Source organism: Lepus europaeus, chromosome 14, assembly GCF_033115175.1.
Source record: "Lepus europaeus isolate LE1 chromosome 14, mLepTim1.pri, whole genome shotgun sequence".
NCBI classification, from domain to species: domain Eukaryota; kingdom Metazoa; phylum Chordata; class Mammalia; order Lagomorpha; family Leporidae; genus Lepus; species Lepus europaeus.
Genome location: NC_084840.1, coordinates 64840415 through 64862912, shown reverse-complemented (window position 1 = coordinate 64862912; position 22498 = coordinate 64840415). Strand labels below are relative to the sequence as shown.

Genomic DNA, 22498 nt, shown 5'->3' with positions numbered 1-22498 from the left:
AAGTTCCATGCACTAATGAGAAGAATGTGTATTCTTCAACCGTGGGATGAAATGTTCTGTAGAAATCAGTTAGGTCTATAGTGCAGATTAGCTCTCTTATTTCTTTGTTGATTTTCTGTTTAGGTATTCTTTCCATTGACCAAAGTGGGGTTTTGAAATCCCCATTACTGTTGTACTGAGTGTATGTCTCCCTTTAGATCTATTACCATTGGTCTTAAATAGCCAGGCACCCTGGCATTGGGTGCATATACATTTATCATAGTCACATCTTCCTGTTGAATTGATCCCTTAATCATTATATAATGCCCTTCTTTCTCTCTTTTAACAGTTTTTGTGTTAAAGTCTATTTTGTCTGATACTAGGATGGTTATTCCAGCTCATTTTTGCTTTATTTTATTTGTTGTCTTTGTTCTTAGTTTTGTCTTTCACTATTATTATGGGTTTTATAGTTTTAATTGAGGATTTTAAGTGATTCTAGTTTTTCTCCTACATTAGTGTATCAAGTATACTTCTTTTAAAAAACTTTTAGTAATTTCTGTAGAGTTTGCAGTATACATTTAGAGCTAAACAAAATCTACCATCTAATAACACTTTACTGCTTCACACGTGGTTACCTTATAATAACAAAAGAACCCTGATTCCTTCCTCCTGTCTTGGGTCTCTTGTGTCATTGCTGTCATTTATTTGACTTTCACTTCAACCTACATAAATGACTACATTGTTACTGTTATTATTTTGAGCAGACTGTTAGCTATTAGTGCAATTAAAAATTAGAAAAAAAGTTTTTTAAGGTTTATTTATTTGAAAGAATTACACAGAGAGGAAAGAGGGAGAGGGAGAGGGAGAGGGAAAGAGAGAGCGAGAGAGAGAGAGAGAATCTTGCATCTGCTGGTTCACTCCCTGAATGGCCACCATGGCTACGCTGGGCCAGACTGAAACCAGGAGCCAGTATCTCCATCAGGGGCTTCCACATAGGTGCAGGGACACAAGTACGCTGATGCTCTTCCTTTCTTTATAGATTCAAGTTTCTAACCTTCATCATTTTTCTTCTGTCTATGGACTTTTTCTTGCTATTAAGGTAGAGTCCCCCAACTTTTGTTTATGTGAAAAACGTGTTTATTTCTCTTTCCACTTTTGAAGAATATTTTTATGAGTACAGAATTCTAGGTTGGCAACTTTCTTCCAGCATTTTGAATATTTCACTGCACTATTTTGCTTACATGATTTCAGAATAATTATTATCTTTGTTTTTCTTAATCATTCTGTGCTGCTAGCAGCATTACCCAAAAAACCCAAGAGTGGGTAGTTTATAAAGGACAGAAATTTACAGTCTTGTAGTTTTGGAAACTGGGAAGTCAAACAACAATGTGCAGGCATCTGGTGAGAGCAATGAGAGCAAGAGGGACTAAACTTTCCCTTTTATAGTAGCATTACTCCCACAAGTGAGGCAGAGCCCCATGACCTAATCACATCTTAAGTCCCACTTCTGTATACTGCTACAATGGCAGTTAAATTTTAACATGAGTTTTGAAGGTTACAAACATAAAAACCTTGGGGGCTGGCGCCATGGCACACTAGGCTAATCCTCCTCCTGTGATACTGGCATCCCGTATGGGTGCCGGGTTCTAGTCCCGGCTGCTCCTCTTCCAGTCCAGCTGTCTGCTGTGGCCCGAGAGGGCAGTGGAGGATGGCCCAGGTACTTGGGCCCCTGTGCCTACATGGAAGACCAAGAGGAAGCACCTGGCTCCTGGCTTCAGATCAGTGCAGCTCCGTCCGTGGCGGCCATTTGGGGAGTGAACCAACGGAGGGGGGGACCTTTCTCTCTGTCTCTCTCTCTCTCTCACTGTCTGTAATTCTCCCTCTCAAATAAATAAATAAAAAAATTTAAAAACAAACAAATGAAACATTAAAACCCTAGCAGTTTATTTTTTCCCCTATTACTTCCTTCTACTTTTTCTTTGATTGTTGGTTGAAAATAATATGGATATGGAGGGTTAGGGTTTTGGGTTTTTATTCTGTTACATGTTCTCTGAGTTTCTTGGGTCTGTGGTTTGGTGCTCAACTTTAATTTGGGGGAGATTCTTGATCATTACTCCTTCAAATATTCTTTCTGTTCAGTTCTTTTCTCCTTCTGGTATTCTCATTACACTATTGGCATACCCTTTATAATCATCTCATTGTTCTTTTTTGAAAGCATTTTTTTCTCTACTTTTCACATACGATGATTTGTATTGAGATATACTCAATCTCAAATTTATTTCCTTTAGCTGTGTTGACTCTTCCAATAAGTCCTTTGAAGGCATTTTTTATTTCTGTTATGTTGTTTTTGATCTAAAATTTCTTTTTGGTTCTTTCTTAGAATTTCCATCACTGTGCTTAAAAAAATCCGATCTATTCTTTTTTTTTTAAAAAGGTTTATTTATTTATTTATTTATTTATTTTATCCCCTGGCACGTTTCTAACTCCACCATTTGGGGCAAGTCCAATTGAGCATGTCCCAGATTGTACATCTCTTCCCTCTCTTATTCCCACTCTTCTATTTAACAGGGATTACTTTTCAGTTAAATTTAAACACCTAAGAATAATTGTGTATTAATTACAGAGTTCAACCAATGGTATTAAGTAGAACAAAAAAAAATACTAAAAAGGATAAAGTATTAAGTTGTTCCTCGACAGTCAGGACAAGGGCTGATCAAGTCACTGTTTCTCATAGTGTCCAGTTCACTTCAGCAGGTTTCCTTTTTGGTACACGGTTAGTTGTCACCAATCAGGAAGAACATATGACATTTGCCCCTTTGGATCTGGCTTATTTCACTCAGCATGATGTGTTCCAGTAAGGTTTATTATTTTAAAGTCAGAGTTACACAGAGAGCATAGGAGAGGCAGAGAGAGAGGTCTTCCATCTGCTGGTTCACTTCCCAATTGGCCTCAATGGCTGGAGCTGGGCTGATCCAAAGCCAGGAGCCAGGTGCTTCTTCCGGGTCTCGCACACAGGTGCAGGAGCCCAAGCACTTGGGCCATCTTCTACTGCTTTCCCAGGCCATAACAGAGAGGTGGATCTGAAGTAGAGCAGCCAGGTCTCGAACCAGCTCCCATATGGGATGCTGGCACTGTAGGCAGCAGCTTTACACACTACGCCAGCCCATCCAATCTATTCTTGCATACTGTCTACTTCATACATTAGAATCCTTAGCATGTTAGTCATAGTTCCAACATCCCTACTATATGTGAGTCTGATATTAGTGCTTGGTCTTTCTTGAAGCAATATTTTTTCTCTTACAGTATGTCTTTTTTTTTTTTTTTTTTTTTTTTTTTTTTGACAGGCAGAGTAGACAGTGAGAGAGAGAGAGACAGAGAGAAAGGTCTTCCTTTTTGCCATTGGTTCACCCTCCAGTGGCCGCTGCGGCTGGTGCACCACGCTGATCCAAAGTCAGGAGCCTGGTGCTTCTCCTGATCTCCCATGTTGGTGCAGGGCCCAAGCACTTGGGCCATCCTCCACTGCACTCCTGGGCCACAGCAGAGAGCTGGCCTGGAAGAGGGGCAACCGGGACAGAATCCGGCGCCCCAACTGGGACTAGAACCCGGTGTGCCGGTGCCGCAAAGTGGAGGATTAGCCTGTTAAGCCACGGCGCCGGCCAGTATGTCTTTTAATTTTTTGTTCACATACATGTTGTAAAACAAAACACCATAAATGGACTTTTCATAATGTAGTGATAATGTATAGGGGAGAGCAAGTGTTCTGTTCTATTTGAATTAGATCTTAGGCTTTTGGTGAGCCATGTCTCTGGTCTGTGAACCTCCCAAGTAGTACTCAGTTTAGAATTGCTGGTTTGACTAATGCTAGTGGAGCTTGGTCTGCAGGAGTAGTTTCTGGGTCTCTGATGCTTGTTCTGAAATGATTAAAGCAGAAGAATATTGCCTGCTGGAGTGCTGGGGCCTGCTGGGGAGGGTGTGGCTCTGGATTATTTAGTGTGTGTGTCAGAGCACTCCATGACTCCTTTGCTGGCCCTAAGAATTGTCTAGCTCTGGGAGATTGAATACATCTCTGCTTAGCCTGAAGGTTTTAAAAATGTTAAAATATCTTACTATCCATCAAATTCAACTTGATTGTTAGAACTCTCCATTGCTTATTCAAAATAGTGCTAATGGTAGGGATATGTTTTGAGACTCTCTGGCAGACTTTTAGTTAACTCTTTTTCTGTCACTTTTCTATTCCATTCTCTGACATACTGTGTTAAGTCTTTTTATTCTAGATCTAGAACTATGCTTGAGTTTTACTTGGCAGTTGGCTCCCCTCTTAGAAATGGCTCTGGTGGTGATTGCCCTTCATGGTGTCCACTTGTGTCCTTCTCCTGTAGCCTGTCTTCTTTTCAGAAACACTTTCTGACTTACAGATAAGGTTAAAAATCCTTCATCGATTGTTGGCTTTTCCAATTCACTCTGAAAATTAAAAATTTGATAATTACTTAAGTTGGGGAAATACAGTGTATGTGATCCCATCTGCCATACCGTACATGGACCCAGTATTGATATTTTGATTAATATAGCATAGAAGTTTTTTTTCCAAATGCGATTGAAAATCCATTGCAGTGAATGGTTTATTTTGCTCTATAGCTAAAATAAAGTGATTAAGTCAATCTGTCCTAAAATAATCTCTCACTAGATTGGGGGTTGGCAAACTTTTCCTGTAAAGGTACATTTAGTAAATATTTTAGGCTTTGTGGGCCAAATGACTTCTGTAATAGCTATTTAGTTATGCTATTGTAATATAAAATATATGAATTTAACCAATGAATTTCAGTACAGCTTTGCAATAAAGGTGACAAGATTGGTTTGACCCCTGGGCCATCATTTCCTGAACCCTGCACTAGATGATGAATCACTAATGTTACTGTTATCTCATATTGTAAAGTTCCTTGATTAACCAAGAGATTGTAATTCTCATTTTTAAAAGAAGTCAATTTCCTATCTTATGAGCATCTTTTTGCTGCATACCTTCTTTATATTTGGCCCCATCTATTTAATTTGATTAAGGCTATTACGAAGGTGTTCTTCGTCTTCATTTAATTCAGAATTCAGTAAGCTTTTAAAGTGATGACCCTGAGATCTACAAGCCTAATGTCTGTCACTGAATCTCAAGAATGCTATAGGGAGATTTTATGAAAAATTTTAATCAATACTTGTCACTCAGCTGTAGCTGTAAAACAGCATGCTTAGCCTTCCAGTTTTGTTTTTCCAGATTTTAGATCTGCCTGCATCTGACAACATGTAATTCAATATTGGACTACATTTGATGCATGAAGAAAGAGGTATTATTTATTTTCTGTGAAACAATCTCGAATTGAATGGAAAACAATTGGGTCTCTTTTCTTCCCTGCAAGTTGCATGACAACTCAACTTTTCTAAAGTTTTCCCATAGAAAATCTCTGAAGATGATTGTGAGTGGAGTGAGTCTTGAACATGTAAGAAAAAAATTACTGTGACATTTTACATGGAAGATGTTCTGTTTATAATAGTTAATTATTGAATAAGCTGAGTAAATAGTAAAAAGTGTTGAAAAAGTTGACTTGAAATAATTCACTTTCTTATTAAGTTTGCTTAATAACTCAAAATCTGAGGAAAACCACTGTTTTAAATTTTCATTGCTAACTAAGCAAAACCTGGGCAGTTTTCAGGCCTATTTTAACATAATTCAGATATTTGCTAGAAGTAGAATCATAAAATTATAGACTTTTATAATTGAAAGGCTGTTTTAGAGATCTTTCAATCTAATCCCTTATTATTTTTCCCCAAAGAAACCTTTTATTTAGTGAGTACAAATTTCATAAGTACAACTTTAGGAATATAGTGATTCTTCCCACCATACCCGCCTCCCCACCCCCACTCTCATCCCACCACTTCCTCCCTCTCCCATTCCAGTCCTGTTCTCCATTAAGAAAAAAACCAAAAAGCAAAAAAGAAAAAAAAAATTGTTTCTCAACAGTCAAGACAAGGGCTATTCAAACCATTGCTTTTCAAAGTGTTAATTTCACTTCTACATATTTCCTTTTAAGTGCTCTAATAGTTATCATAGATAAGGGAGAACATATGATATTTGTGCCTTTGGGACTAGCTTATTTCACTAAGTATGATGTTTTCCAGATTCATCCATTTTGTTGCAAATGACTGAATTTCATTTTTTAAACTGTTGTATAATATTCCATAGAGTACATATCCCATAATTTCTTCAACTAGTCTTTAGCTGATTGGCATTTAGGTTGATTCCATGTCTTAGTTATTGTGAATTGAGCTTCAATAAACAAGGGTGTGCAGATAACTCTTTTATTTGCTGATATCATTTCCCTTGGGTAAATTCTCAGCAGTGGAATGGCTGTGTCATATGGTAGGTCTATATTCAGATTTCTGAGATATCTTCAAACTGAGTTCCACAGTAGTTTTACCAGTTTACGTTCCTACCAATGGTGGATTAGTGTACCTTTTTCCCCACATCCTCACCAGCATTTGTTTTTTGTTGATTTCTGCATGAAAGCCATTCTAATGGGGGTGAGGTGGAACCTCATTGTGGTTTTGATTTGCATTTTCCTGATGGCTAGTGATCCTAAACATTTTTTCATATGTCTGTTGGCCACTAGAATTTCCTCTTTTGAAAAATGTGTAAGTACTTTGCGAATTTCTTCACTGTGTTGCTTGTTTTGTTGTTATGGAGTTTCTTGATCTCTTTATATATTCTGGATTAATCCTTTATCAGTTGCATTGTTTGTAAATAATTTCTCTGTCGGTTGTTTCTTTACTTTCCTGAGTGTTTCTTTTGCAGTAGAGAAGGTCTCAATTTGATGCAATCCCATTTGTTCATTTTGGCTTTGATTGTGTTTGTCTCTAGGGTTTTTTCCAAGTACTCTTTGACTATGCCAATGTCTTTTAGGCTTTCCTCAATGTTCTCTAATATTTGATGGTATTTGGTCATGCATTTAGGTCTTTAATCCATTTTGAATGGATTAAAAAAGAAAAATGTTCCTCGACAGTCAAGACAAGGGCTATTCAAGCCATTGCTAAGGTGTAAGATAGGGGTCCTGCTTCATACTTCTGCATGTGGAGATCCAGTTTTCCCAGCACCATTTGTTGAAGAGACTGTCCTTGCTACATGGATTGGTTTTAGCTTCTTTGTCAAAGATAACTTGGTTGTAGATGCTTGGATTGATTTCTGGTGTTTCTATTCTGTTCTGTTGGTCTATCCATTTGTTTTTGTGCCAGTACCAGGCTGTTTTGATTATAACTACCCTGCAGTATGTTTTGAAATCTAGTATTGTGATGGCTCCAGCTTGGTTTTTTGTTGTATAAGATTGCTTTAGCTATTCTAGTTCTATGTTTATATATGAATTTCAGCATCATTTTTTTTCTAGAACTGATAAGAATGTCTTTGGTATTTTGATTGGTATCGCATTGAATCTGTAAATTGCTTTTGGCAGAATGGACATTTTGATGATATTGTTTCTTCCAATCCATGCACATGGATAATTTTTTCATGGTTTTTTTTGTCTTCTTCTATTTCTTTCTTTGATGTTTTGTAATTCTCATCGTAGAGATCTTTGACATCCATGGTTAAATTTATTCCAAGGTATTTTTTTTTGTAGCTATTGTGAATGCGGTTGATCATAGAAGTTCTTTCTCAGCCGTGGCATTGTGTATATAAAGGCTGTTGATATTTGTGTATTGATTTTATATCCTGCTACTTTACCAAACTCTTATGAGTTCCAGTAGTCTCTTGGTGGAGTCTTTGGATCCCTTGTATATAGAATAATGTCATTGGCAAATAGGGATAGTTTGACTTTTTCTTTCCCAATTTGTTTCTATTTGATTTCTTTTTCTTGCCTAATGGCTCTGGCTAAAACTTCCAGGACTTTTAATAAAAGGATCTCGTTTGTAGCAAAACAATTTTTGAAATCCATGTATAGTTTTTTCATAATATGCATTTTCCATGAACTTCTTGAAAAGCTCTTATCTGTGCTTTTGAGTCCTATCCGAGAAACCAGTACCTAGTCCATGGTAATATTTATTCTTATGCTTTCTTCTGAGCATAATAGCTTTATCTCTTATATTTAAGTTTATAATTTTTATGAGTTTTGTTAGTGGTATGAGGTAGAGGCATCTTCCTTATTTTTGTATCTTGAATTGCTGTGTTTATTATTAAGCATTTGTGGTGATACTTGTTGGTTTTTTTTGTTTGTTTGTTTGTTTTACCCCTGTGATGTATTTTATCTGTTAACTATTCCTCTGTGGCTTAGTGGAGTATCTACTTTTTAGTGAATACCCAGAGCCGTGTGCTGGGTGTGGTCTGAGAGCTCTGTCTAGTGCTTCAGTGTGAGGGGAGTGTCTAAGGTGACACCCAAGTTGTGTGTGGTAAATCTCTCCTTTTTTTTAATATCAGAGAGGAAGTTTGTTCAGTTCTGTTGGTGTAGTCTCATGCTCACCTCCTCTTCTCATGGAGTCCCAACGCCTGGGCCCTAGCCCCAGTGGGTACAGTTTTCATCATGCTGCCACAAGAATCACACAAAGGATCCGTACTGTCCTCGGCCTTAGCATGGATCCAGCAGCAATGACCCTCAACAGGAAAATAGGGAACATTTAGCATATGAAGCTGCTCACAGTGACTGTTCACACTCTAGCCCTCCCATGCAGCCATAGTGTTTTCTTGGTCCCAGCACACAAGGCTCCCACAGTCATGATCTCCAAACCCCCTGTCAATTCTCCCAGCCAGATTCAAGCATCTCCTCTTGGCTGCTTGCTGGGAATGCAGACAAAGGCTGGCACAGCTGTTTCATATCTCCAAAATGATGCCTGCTGTCTCTCCACTAGTTACAGCACACTAGTGCCACATGGTCATGGAGAGAGAAACCTGCCCCTCCCCTCCCATTTTTATCTCTAGATTAACAGGTACACTGTCCTCCACAGGGCTCCAAGCCTGACAACGTCATACTCTTCCCGCAACTTTATCACCAGAGGCTTAGGCTACTGTAGTCTGGTCTCACCTTAGTCCAAACCTGGTGTTGAGGCTCTTGGCTTCTAGGTTGGACACATCCACACCCTCCATGTAGGTTCACAGGGTCCCTCTAATTTGTGTGGAATTTCCTCTGCTGTTTTCTCGCTAACTCTTCCCTGAGATTGTGGCCTCTCTACTTTTCTTTTAACTATCTTCCCCTAGACTAGAGCAGTAAGCTCCCTCCCTATTCTTGTCCATTTCCACCATCTTGACTCTGAAATGTCTTTTGTTAATTGCTTAGCTTCATGTCTAGCACATTGTGGACTGCTAAGTAAAGGTTAGAATTCCATTTTTTCCTCCCATAATTTTAATATTTCTGTTTCTGCTTTTATAATTTCATTTCATATACTTCTTTCATCTGAAGCAGCTCAATCTTGTGTAGAAGAGAGTGAAGTATAAGTATTTTTTAAAGATTAGAAGCATCAGATGAAGAGGTTTGCCAGAATAGAAGTAAAGCAGACCTGAGACTATGTGATGGAAGAAGTTGTGTTCCTGTTGTAAACAAAGACAGCAAATTTTGCATTAGTAGGAAATAGCAGATAGACCAAGTTGTCATATAGTAACTTGACATGAGCAGTGTTTCTGTGATAAATACTAGCTTACACTTGAATCTGAGCCACAGGTTTAAAGTAGTTGCATTTCTTTTGAAATTTTTGATTGTGTTGCATATTTGTATTGCAGGCAGAACTGAGAGATCCTTATAGGGAGGGAAATTTTCTAGACCCAGAAACTAGGAAGCAGATGTACAATTTTTGAAATTAGAATGAGTTGAGGCCTTCAGTTCTTTTAAAGTGCTGGGACTTTCAGCTCTTAGAATAGAACATTTACTGTATCTGTGTTCTGTTTACCAGGGCACAATATTAGACACTCTGGATTTTATTTCCTTATAGAAGTGATTCCATGTGACAGATGCCATGATATTTCTGATTCAGGGCCCAATAATAGTGTCCTTTCTTTTATTCAGTTTGTCCCTTGATTTGCAATTGGCCCACTGGCCTGTTCAGCCACACCAGTACATGGCTAGGAACATGAGTTAAGTGACCATATAATTTATCATCTAAACCATACACTTTTCAGAGTAGAAATGGTCAGGTAATAGGTAGAAATCCAGACAGCCTTGAGTAAGTTGAGCATTTGTGGTTTTAGCCAATAACCATTCCTCTGTTGCCTTCAAAAGCCAAAACATTTTTTGTTTATGGGTGTATTTGCCTTAATGGAATTTTTGTATTTGATATGGGAGCACAGAAACCCAAAAGGTTAACTTCCCTGTTTTGACTTTCCTGAACTATGTGTTTTGTTTTCTAATTTGAAGTGATTTTTTTATATTAAAATGACCAGGAGCTTTTTTCAGGTCTCCCACTTGGGTACAGGGGCCCAAGGACTTGGGCCATTCTCTACTGCTTTCCCAGTTGCATTAGCAAGGTGCTGGACCAGAAGTGGAGCACCCAGAACTCAAACTGGTGCCCATGTGGGAAGCTGGCTCTAGGCCAGGGCTTTAACCTGCTATGCTATAGTGCCAGCACCAATTATCCTGATTAGTCAGTTAAAAGACTATCTTATAATTATTATTTTTTTGACAGGCAGAGTTAGTGAGAGAGAGAGGGACAGAGAGAAAGGTCTTCCTTTTCCTGTTGGTTTACCTCCTAAGTGGCTGCTATGGCCAGTGCATTGTGGCTGGTGCGCTGCGCTGATCTGAAGCCAGAAGCCAGGTGCTTCCCCCTGGTCTCCCTTGCGGGTGCAGGGCCCAAAGACCTGGGCCATCCTCCACTGCACTTCTGGGCCACAGCAGAGAGCTGGACTGGAAGAGGAGCAACTGGGACAGAATCTGGCGCCCCGACCGGGACTAGAACCCGGGGTGCCAGCGCTGCAGGTGGAGGATTAGCCTAGTGAGCCACGGTGCCAGCCCTTATAATTATTAAGTAGACCAAATGGTTCTTTCTTTGGATTCCACCAGCTAGATAATAACCAGGAGGCACATTAAAAGACAGATGTGAAGCTGAGGCTCTTACTGTCCACTTCTTGGACATGTCATACTTGGCAAAGACAGAATCCTAGGTCATTTATACTGTTGGAATATTGCTTTCATTTTTCTGTTTTGCAGTTATATTTAGGTGTTGAAATTAATGTTGGTGAATCAATGTTAAGACCAGGATAAAGGAAAGTTAAATTTTATATTTTGTATGCTCCCCCCACTCTTCTCTTGACAGAAAAAAGCCTGGCCAGACCACAAGCGGGAATGCAAATGCCTTAAAAGCTGCAAACCCAGATATCCTCCTGACTCTGTCCGACTTCTGGGCAGAGTAGTTTTCAAACTTGTGAGTATCAAACTTGTGAAATATGCTTGGGATTTAATTTAACAAAAGCATTTGCAGTTGCATTTATTATTTATGTTTTAGGCTTCATTCAAACTCATGTAGAAAGTTGATTTTTCCAGGATGTATTTTAAGACACAAAACTTGGTGGTGGTGGTAATGAAGAAGTACATATCTCCTCATTGAAGGCACTGTGATCTTTGGGGGAATGGAACTCGAAGTCCCATGTTTAGGGTATAAGTTGTTAGTAAGATCTGTAAAATTGCCTTTGTAACTTTTCTGCTGTGAACTAATACACAGAACACATATATGCTTTTTGGTTGCCTTTTCAAATGAAATGTTAATTGGATAATAACATGTTAAATGGAAGAGTCTTTTTTTTTTTTTTTTAACAGGCAGAGTGGACAGTGAGAGAGAGAGAGAGAAAGGTCTTCCATTTGCCATTGGTTCACCCTCCAATGGCCGCCGCGGTAGGCGCGCTGCGGCCGGCGCACCGCGCTGATCCGGTGGCAGGAGCCAGGTACTTATCCTGGTCTCCCATGGGGTGCAGGGCCCAAGCACTTGGGCCATCCTCCACTGACTTCCCGGACCACAGCAGAGAGCTGGCCTGGAAGAGGGGCAACCGGGACAGGATCGGTGCCCCGACCGGGACTGGAATCTGGTGTGCCGGCGCCGCAAGGCGGAGGATTAGCCTAGTGAGCCGCGGCGCCGGCCAGGAAGAGTCTTTATTTTAATTTTTTTCCTATAGCCAGGATTTACTGAAATTATTTCTTCTGCTCTTTTTCATACGGTGCCAAAAACAATTAGCCGATTCACTAAGAATCCTTTTGCTAGTCTTAAGAATGAGAGTCTTTCTCAAATTATTGCAGGCTCCAGCTCTGATCGTTCCTGTTATTTATTTGTTGTTTATTGACTCTTTTCACCTGTCTAAAATTTTATGGTTTTTGTTTTGTTTTGTTTTTTTTTTTTTTTTTTGACAGGCAGAGTGGATAGTGAGAGAGAGACAGAGAGAAAGGTCTTCCTTTTTGCCTTTGGTTCACCTGCCAATGGCCGCTGCGGCCAGCGCATCGCGCTGATCCGAAGCCAGGAGCCAGGTGCTTCTCCTGGTCTCCCATGGGGTGAAGGGCCCAAGGACTTGGGCCATCCTCCGCTGTACTCCCGGGCCATAGCAGAGAGCTGGCCTGGAAGAGGGGCAACCGGGACAGAATCTGGCACCCAAACCGGGAATAGAACCTGGTGTGCCAGCGCCGCAAGGCGGAGGATTAGCCTGTTAAGCCACGGCGCCGGCCTATGTATGTGTTTTTAAACTATGTCTTTTCATTTATACTTGAAAGAGATGCATGCATGTACACGTACACACACACGCACACGGTGGGGGGGGGGGGCTTGGGAAGAGGGAGAGAGAGAGGATATCAGAGGTCTTCCACCTACTAGTTTTCTCTCCAGATGCCTGCAACAGCCAGGGTTGGACCAGGCTGAAACTAGAAGTACTTGAACTACCACTTGCTGCCTCGTAGAGTGTGCATTAATGGGAAGTGAATCAGAAGTAGAGTAGCTGGGACTTGAAATGGCTCTCTGATATGGGATACAGACATTACAAGCCATGAATTCTTAACTGCTGTGTCAAATATCTGCTGACAGTATAAAATTTTGTGAAGGGCCTTAGAAAGATAAAAGTATGAAAACTTGTTCTAAGAGTTTTTTTTTTTTTAATGATTTATTATTTATTTGAGAGGTAGAGTTACAGACAGAGAGAGGTTCCATTCGCTGGTTCGCTCCCCAAATGGCTGCAGCGGCCAGAGCTGTGCTGATCCAAAGCCAGGAGCCAGGAGCTTCTTCTGGGTCTCCCACATGGGTGCAGGGGTCCAAGGACATGGGCCATCTTCTACTGCTTTCCCAGGCCATAGCAGAGAGCTACATAGGAAGTGGAACAGCTGGGATGTGAACTGGCGCCTGTAGGGGATACTGGCACCACAGGTGGAGGCTTAACCCACTACACCATGGTGCCAGCCCCCCTAAGAGTTTTGCATTTGGAGATTAGACTGGTTGGTGAAGTTACATATTGGATTTAAAGTTGTTACAGATTAGGTAATTTCACTCTAATAGGAAGATGATAAACAGAAAGAATATATAGAAAATGGTCTTCTAAATAAATTTTCATTTAATTATCTAACATGCTGAAACATGTTTATCTATTTGAAGACTTGAAATTATTTTTGGTGTTTTCCCCCTTTTCATTCACAGATGGAAGAAATACCCTCAGAATCAGAGAAACTTTACACATTTTATGATCTGGAATCAAGTAAGTGATTATCAGCATCTTTTTTTTTTTTAAAGTTCCTTAACTTGTATTTTATTTTATTTTATTTTTGCTTATTTGACAGAGTTAGACAGTGAGAGAGAGAGATAGAGAGAAAGGTCTTCCCTCTGTTGGTTCACCCCCAAATGGCCTCTATGGCTGGAACTGCGCCGATCCGAAGCCAGGAGCCAGGTGCTTCTCCTGGTCTCCCATGCGGGTACAGGGGCCCAAGCACCTGGGCCATCCTCCAGTGCCTTCCCAGGCCACAGCAGAGAGCTGGACTGGAAGAGGAGCAACTGGGACTAGAACTCGGCACCCATATGGGATGATGGTGCCGCAGGCGTAGGATTAATCAAGTGAGCCATGGCACCGGCCCTTTTTTTTTTTTTTTTTTAATATTTATTTTATTTATTTGAAGGAGTTACCAAGAGAGGTAGAGACACAGGGAGAGAGAGAGAGAGAGAGAAAGAGAGAGAGAGAGAGAGAGAGAGAGAGAGATCTTCCATCTGCTTGTTCACTCCCTAAGAGAGAGATCTTCTATCTGCTTGTTTACTCCCTAAATGGCTGTAACGGCCAGAACTGGGCCAATCTGAAGCCAGGCACCAGGAGCTTCTTTCAGGTCTCCTACTTGGGTAACAGGGGCACAAGGACTTGAGCCATTCTCTACTGCTTTCCCAGTTGCATTAGCAGGGTGCTGGATCAGAAGTGGAGCACCCAGAACTCAAACTGGTGCCCATAAGGGATGCTGGTGCTGCAGGCCAGGGCCTTAACCCAGTATGCCACAGTGCTGGCACCAATTATCAGCATCTTAAAAAGGAATTCCTATCATTTGTTTGCTGAGCTGATGAACTGATGTAGTTTTACCTTTGTTTTTATGTGCAACAATTCTTAAAATCTTTCTGTTTTTATATACATCCAACCTATTTAATTTACTTCAGGGTAACTTTAGCCATAAAGCACCATAAAGATGGCCCCATTAGGCAGAGGGGTGTGTAACCATTGGTCCAGTAATATTTTTCCTCTCTCCTTTAATTCTTGACTCTCTTAATTTCCTCTCCTGCTTGCTTTTCCATGTTAGGGAAGAATGATGTAGTGAACATGGGAGTATGTAGTAGTGATGTAGTGAACATGTAGTGAATATGTTCCAGGAAGCTTTGGGGATTACTAAGCCTTATGGAAAGTAGAAGGTACATACTTAGACTCTGTGACAGTATTGAGCATTGTTCTATATTACCACAGTTGTAGCCCAGCTATTGGGATGACTGAAAGACATACCAAATCTGGTGTGAAGCAAAGAAATGGTTTATTTTGCTTTTGTGTTGGCGCAGATCCTCTTCTCTGAGGTCATAAAGGACTTCAACCCAAAAGTAGCCAGAGTGTATACAGGAAGTTCACACATAGCTTAATGTTTGTGGTTGGAGATAGGAAAAGAAGATGATCTGGAACAGATGGATGATTATGAGATACTAAGTGCCACTGGAAATAAATTATTATTTAAGAAATCATTCGGTTAATTACTGTGTTTTACAAGTAATTTAAAGAAAATATATATAGACCTGACTTGAGTGACAGTTAAGTTATATTCAACTTGATGTATATTTTCAAGTTTTAGTGGAGAACTAGTCAGTCATTTTTTCTTGTTGTATTACTGCTAGGTAATTAACATCTCTCTCAGTGAGTTTTACTGTTGCCATTAGCCTTGTCATATTGCCTTAACTGAAATGCTCTCAAATGTTAATTGAATTGTGCGTTCTTACCCTTCAAACTCCTTTGATGATATAGTTTAAACTGATATTTTGAAAGAGTAATATCAGCTCTAGAACCCTCTCTTTTTGTTTGGTTTGAAGCAGCACCTTTCCTTGTTATTCCGCATAGAAGTAACTTGGGTTGAGATCTTTGGTTGACCCGTGTTTTCTGCCTGATGTGCTGTGTGATACATCTTACCTATTTGAACTTTATTGAAACTTTTTAGCTTTCATTTTCTGTATTTTTATTATATTATATTATATTATATTATATTATATTATATTATATTATATGGCCAGTGGAGTTATAGACAGTGAGAGAGAGAGAGAGAGAGACAGAGAGAAAGGTCTTCCTTCTGTTGGTTCACTCCCCAAATGGCCCCTATGGCCGGCACTGCGCTGATCCGAAGCCAGGAGCCAGGTGCTTCTTTCTGGTTTCCCATGCGGGTACAGGGGCCCAAGCACTTGGGCCATCCTCCACTGCCCTCCCGGGTCAGAGCAGAGAGCTGGACTGGAAGAGGAGCAACCGAAACTAGAACTGGCACCCATATGAGAATGCTGGCGCCGCAGGCGGAGGATTAACCAAGTGTGCCATGGTGCCGGCCCCTCATTTTTTGTCTTTTTGCCTTTGAGATGATGCTCTCCATCAGTTTGTCCTGATCAAGTTGTAAATTATTTCATAGAAAAATTTGTTTAAATTCACTGACTTAAGAATTTTTGGTGCTTATACCTATATGTAGGATGATGTAGGAAATCTGGTGACACAGAACTTGGTTGATTTTGATTTTGATGCTTTTTCATCTTTATGCACACTTATTTTTTGATATGTGTTTGATCTTACATTTTAGATAAAGCTTTAAGGAATTTAATGGATAATGTATGTATCATGATTTGTAGTCAAAAAATAAAATGCTATGTATTTGCTCTTCCTCAGAATGAAATGTAAGACAGGCGATACCTGGTTTAACTGCCAGCTTTGAGCACCTGAAAATTACCCATTGAAAGTTCACTTTGTGACTGTTTTATTAATTTTTTCTTTTAAAAAGATATTAACAAACTGACTGAAGATAAGAAAGAGGGCCTCAGGCAACTTGCAATGACATTTCAACATTTCATGAGAGAAGAAATCCAGGATGCCTCTCAGCTGCCACCTTCCTTTGACATTTTTGAAGCCTTTGCAAAAGTAAGTGTTTAATCTCTTTGCTGATGCCATAAATCAATCCATTGCTTCTTAGTTTGTTGTTCATTACAGGAAAGTCTAGAACTTTGATGGGAAATCCAATACTCCCCTATCTTAATTAGGAGTGATGAGAAAATGTATTATGTATATTGAAAAGCGTATTTCTTTTTGTATTTTGTCAGTGTGTTCTTAGTACTTGAATATGTTCATCATCAACTTGCAAAGCATACCCTTGGGAGAAAGGGTAGGCTTTTGTTTTCAAAAGGAAACAGTATATTCTGTTATTTCTTGCTAGTGGATTGAGCTTGCCATTGCATTCACAATATTTTAGGGTGGTTGTTTCAATATAGGGCTTATCTTTGAAGTGAAAATTTATTGGAGTCCATTTTGGAGTAAGTGAGTTCTGAATGTGTTAGCATAACTATTTCTGACTTTAAAATAATTGTTTGTAGTTGTCTTTAAATGTTTCAGGTCACCAAAATTCTAAGTTGGAGATGGAAAACAGGTTTTATCTGGCATTTCATTTGTGATTTGTTGGTAATTGATAACTGAAGTGTTCACTGTGGAAATGGTTTGTTTTGGCCCAAGGAGGAAGGTTGCAATGATTGATTCTTGATATCTGGCCAGGCATAGGGGTAACATGTCAGATACACTGCTCTTCCCGCCATGGAGCTGCTTCTCCTTGCCTTGTATTGTATATTTTGTTTTGTTTTAATATTGAGCACATTTTAATAATAAGTGAAAGTTTACTTATGAAGATGATTTACATTTATTTGAAATTTTTTAAGGGATTTATTTTTTTGAAAGGCAGAGTTGCATAGAAAGGGAGAGATAGAAAGAGAGAGAAAGATCTTCCAATTCCCTGGTTCACTCCCCAAGTGGCCACAATGGCTGGATCTGGAGCAGACTGAAGCCAGGAGCCTTGAATTCCATCCAGGTTTTCCCACAGGGCTGCAGGACCCAAGGTTTTGAGCTATCTTCTACTGCTTTCCCAGGGAGCTTGATTGGAAGAGATCAATTGGCTCTCCAACTGGTGCCTATATGGGATTCTGGTGTCATAGGCAGCCAGCCTAACCCCTTGCAATGCAACAGCAGCTCCATTTACTTGAAATTCGAATGCACAAATCTAATGGTGTATTTATCCCTTCATATTTTGAGGTATGGTTTAATCCAGTTATTTTCTAAGAATTTAGATATGGTTAGTTTGATTGCTAGATACAGTTCCCCAAATGTATTTTTATTTCATCTTTTTATGATTTTATCATAATAACATATAGTATTATATTATTTTTTGTCTTATTATTTAAAATTAATTTCAAAATATAGTGATTGCTTATAATTTTGATGCTTCTGAAAGTTATTACCCATAGCAGTACCATGTATGCAATGTACACAGGCTTCTTTGATATTAAACATTATAAAAACTAGTACCTACCAGGAGGTAAAAATATACTTTATAATGGCTGTTACTTCATGGCTATGGTTGATTCTGGCTGCTCTATGACATTTACTTCTATTATTTTAAAATGTGTATGTGCTAATTAATTGAGTTATTAACATTCATTAAAGTATTTTAAAATATTTTCTATTGCTAATAGTAAAAGGTGAATTGCCATCTTATTTCTCTTGTTTCTTTTAAAATAATTTTAATCTCCTGTATCTTACAATAAGCTTCTCTCCATGTTATGTAGGGGGAAATTCTGTCACCGTGATTAAATGGACAAATTGTCTTCTACCTTGCCCCCCCCCCCCCATTTGTACTTATTATTACTGCAGCAGTAGAACATATACATCTTTGAAATGTTTTGGCATATTTGGATTCAGATGCATTATTTCTACCTTAAAATATCATTTAGAAATCAGAGGAAAGTAGCATTAATCCATGACTCATACATTTTTGGTGAAGGTACATTAATATTTTATGACTTATAGATGTTACAAATTTGCCTTCACTCTTTTCCTCCCTTCCTTCTTTTTGGAATAGAATGGTCTTCAATTAAGTTAGTTGGTATCCTGAAAATCTCAGGAAATAGCCACTGATCTCATAACATTGCAAATGAGTGACAATACAGATCATAGCAAGGACAATTTGGTGCTGATGCTCTGGCATAGCTGATAAAGCCATTGCCTGCAGTGGCAGGATCCCATATGGACGCCAGTTCATGTTCTGGCTTTTCCACTTCTGATACAGCTCTCTGCATTGGCCTGGGAAATCAGTGGAAGATGGACCAAGTGCTTGGGCTCCTGCACCCATGTAGGAGACCCACAATAAGCTCCTTGTTTCACATCAGTGCAGCTCCAGCTGTTGTGGCCACTTGGGGAGTGAACCAGCAGATGGAAGACTTTCTCTCTCTGCACTGAACAGAGAAATTTTATCCCAATCTACTGCTTATCTCCCAAGTTTGCTGAGATAGAATTAATCAAAGAGCAGAAAAGGGTACCACAGAATATATTCCTTATAGTGACTGCTTTTGTGTACAAACTATCAGTGAAGAATAGTTCTATGTTGACCTGCCTTCCTGACCCCAATAAACTAAGTTTTGAATTTATAGGATGAAGACACCTGGCTTACCCATGTGGGCACCCTGACGGAGTTATGAGATCCTGTCTTTGGCCTGTCCCAGGCCTGGCCATTGTGGCTATTTGGGGAGTAAATCAGTAGATGGTTTACTCCCCCAAATGGCTGCAATGTCTGTGGCTGGGCCAGGCTGAAGTCAGGAGCCTGCAACTCCATCTGAGTCTCCAACATGGGTGGCACTTCGGCCCTCATCTGACGCTTTCCCAGGTGCATTAGCAGGGAACTGGATTAGAAGCACAGTAGCTAGGACTGAACTGGTGCTCATATATGGGATGCTGGCATTGCAGGAGGTGGCTTAACCCACTGTGCTACAATGCTGGCCCATTTTTTTTTTTTTTTTGACAGGCAGAGTGGACAGTGAGAGAGAGAGAGAGGGAGAGAGAGAGAGAGAGAGAAAGGTCTTCCTTTTCCGTTGGTTCACCCTCCAATGGCCGCTGTGGCCGGCGTGCTGCGGCCGGCGCACTGCACTGATCCGAAGGCAGGAGCCAGGTGCTTCTCCTGGTCTCCCATGCGGGTGCAGGGCCCAAGAACTTGAGCCATCCTCCACTGACTTCCCGGGCCACAGCAGAGAGCTGGCCTAGAAGAGGGGCAGCCGGGACAGAATCTGGCGCCCTGACCGGGACTAGAACCCGGTGTGCCAGCGCTGCAGGCGGAGAATTAGCCTATTGAGCCGCGGTGCTGGCCCAGAACTGTGCATTTTCTATGCACAGAAAATATTTTTGGAAGGAAGGGGGTTCTAGACAAGTATATTTAATTGCTTTTTTTTTTTCTGAACTTAAAACTTTCTTTTCCAGAAATGCATTTGGCAAACTGATTAGAAATCTGATAAAATCTGAGCAACAAATAAAAAAATGGACTGGTTGCACGAAATGTTTCAAAAACAGACATTAAGTTGGAAGCAACAAGAAAAAAAAAAAGGGCCTTTCTGACCACAAAACATAAGACATTTTTAGTGTTTCCAGAGCCTTGCAAAGCACTATTTAACTTTATGAAGCTGTGTAACCGCCATAGAAATTTTTGATTAGAATGTGGAACTTTGAAAGATATTCCTTCCCATTTTGTTTTACACAAAATAATATTTCTCTTAGTAGCATGTTATTTTTATTTCTTAAAGCACATATGTGAAATCTAAAACTTGGCTTTCTGAAATCTAATTTTTAATGCTGTTAGCTTTGGCTGGTTTTTCAGTATACACTCCGGTTGCATAGATTTGAAAGTGAGGATTTTAGAAAGTAGTTTTCGTACTATGGTACTTAAATTTTATATTAACTTTCATTCTGAGTAAATTAATTTTTATGGAGAAGTATTTTTTTATTGGAGAAACAGTGGAGAATATGTTAGAACAAGATCTTGCTAACTCATAAAACAAAAGGAAATAGAGATTTAATATTTTGAGCTATGCTAGAAATAGGCAAAAGAAGATTATAATGAATATTTAATATATTCAGGATTACCTATATGCACTTGGTTGGTGTATTCCTTTATATCTGGAGTGTTAACAAATGATCTATATGATATTCTGGCATAACCTCATAATTTTAGTAAAGTATATAAATAAACATTCCAGACAACATACTTGATAACTCATTTTTGGTCCTTTTTATTCTCTTGCTAAGAGTATACCTCAGTGAAAAGGAAGAACAAAATTGATCATGATGTATTTCATTTTTCATCTTGAATTTTCAGTTGTTAGCCACCATATTCTGGATGTACCAATATTCTGTTTCATTGTTGCTGGTAGGTTAATTTGTGGGAAGAGTATTACCTTGGTGATTGTTTTGAAAAGTCAGGAATGTATGTGTTGGCCACTTGAGGCTTTCAAGTTCACATAGGACCAAATTTTAGAGCCTTTTTGTTGATGATTTCAGTAGGATTTTACTGTGGTAGCATGCCTTAAAGTAGTAAAGAGAGCAGTATTTTGAATTAATAAAGTGATGGATTATCTAATTACAAAGTTGATGTGCAATGGCAATATAACTTTGACTGCATTACTAAATGATCCTAGTGACTGATCAGATGTGCCCGAGTTCCATTAAGGAAAAACATGTCATTAAATATTTAATACTAGAAGCGAGCAGACACACCAGGGTTGCTAACCTCCAGCCATCGAGTGCATGCATCTTTATGTTTGGTGGTAACTGCTGGCAGAGGTGTCTCTCTAGTCTGCTCAGAACAGCTGAAGAGTTAGTCACTGGGATTATACTTCTCTTCTGGTTTTAAGTAAAACAGACAAGTAACCAAATTCTTAACTACACATAGATCTTGAAATTCTAATTACAAAATGGTGATGCACTTATGGTTTATGTGTTTTTTTCTTTATTAAAACAAATTGGAGGGGTTGGGGCTGTGGTGCAGTGTAGGTTAATCCTCTGCCTGCCATGCAGGTTCTAGTCCTGACTGTTCCTCTTCTAATCCAGCTCTCTGCTATGGCCTGGGAAAGCAGTGAAAGATGGCATAAGTCCTTGGGTCTCTGCATGCTTTTGGGAGACCTGGAAGAAGCTCCTGGCTTCCAATAGACCCTGCTTCAGCCAATATGGTTGTTTGGGGAGTGAACCAGTGGATGGAAGACCTTTCACTCTGTCTCTCCCTCTCACTGTCTGTAACTCTACCTCTCAAATGAAACAAAAACAAAAACAGATTGAGTGTATAAGTATATTCAAAAGACAATTATTCTTCAAAATGTTCTTCAACCATCAAGTAAAGTGACAGTTATAGGACAATTGCATTTTCGAAACAGAACAAGCCGTTGTTTACATTTTTATTAATCAAATTTATTTATTATATTCTTCATTTTTGGAGTCTTCATTTATTTGTACGTAACCTATGAAGAGGTAGTGTATATTTATCAAAGTTAAACAGCAGATGCCAGCTAACTTCTGAAATTGAGAAAGAAAGTTCTTTTTTTTCTATTTTTAAAAATAAGGTATTCACTAATTTATTTGAAAGGCAGAGGAATGGGGGAGAGGTAGAGACAGAGAGAGAAAGACAGACAAGCAGACAGATCTTCTGTATGCTGGTTCATATCCAAAATGGCCACAGGAGCCAGGGCTGGGCCAGGCTGTAGTCAGCTTGAAACTCTGGCCAGGTTTCCCACCTGGGTACAAGTTCTTGATCAGCATTTTTTTATACTTGTGTTAGGTTAATTGCTTATGTAAGAACTAGTGCTTTGATTTAAAAAAAAGTATTGATAAACAAACATGTTTGCCAAGCTTTATTGCCTTTTCTGAGTGTATGGTATAACTTGCTGTTAATTTGATAGAGATGATATTTTAATTGTTTTTAAAGATTTATTTATTTATTTGAAAGAGTTACACAGAGAGAGCAGAGAGAGAGAAGTCTTCCATCCA

General features: G+C 39.4%; 1 protein-coding gene across 1 annotated transcript in view; it reads left to right on the top strand.

The window, feature by feature from the left end:
• Window positions 1-22498, top strand: part of SMYD3 (SET and MYND domain containing 3) — an 805331-nt gene that overhangs the window by 193154 nt on the left and 589679 nt on the right. Inside the window, exons 3-5 of the mRNA XM_062211394.1 lie at window positions 11245-11352; window positions 13594-13651; window positions 16440-16576. Of these exons, the coding sequence (XP_062067378.1) occupies window positions 11245-11352; window positions 13594-13651; window positions 16440-16576 (303 nt within the window). The remainder of the gene's footprint in view (window positions 1-11244; window positions 11353-13593; window positions 13652-16439; window positions 16577-22498) is intronic.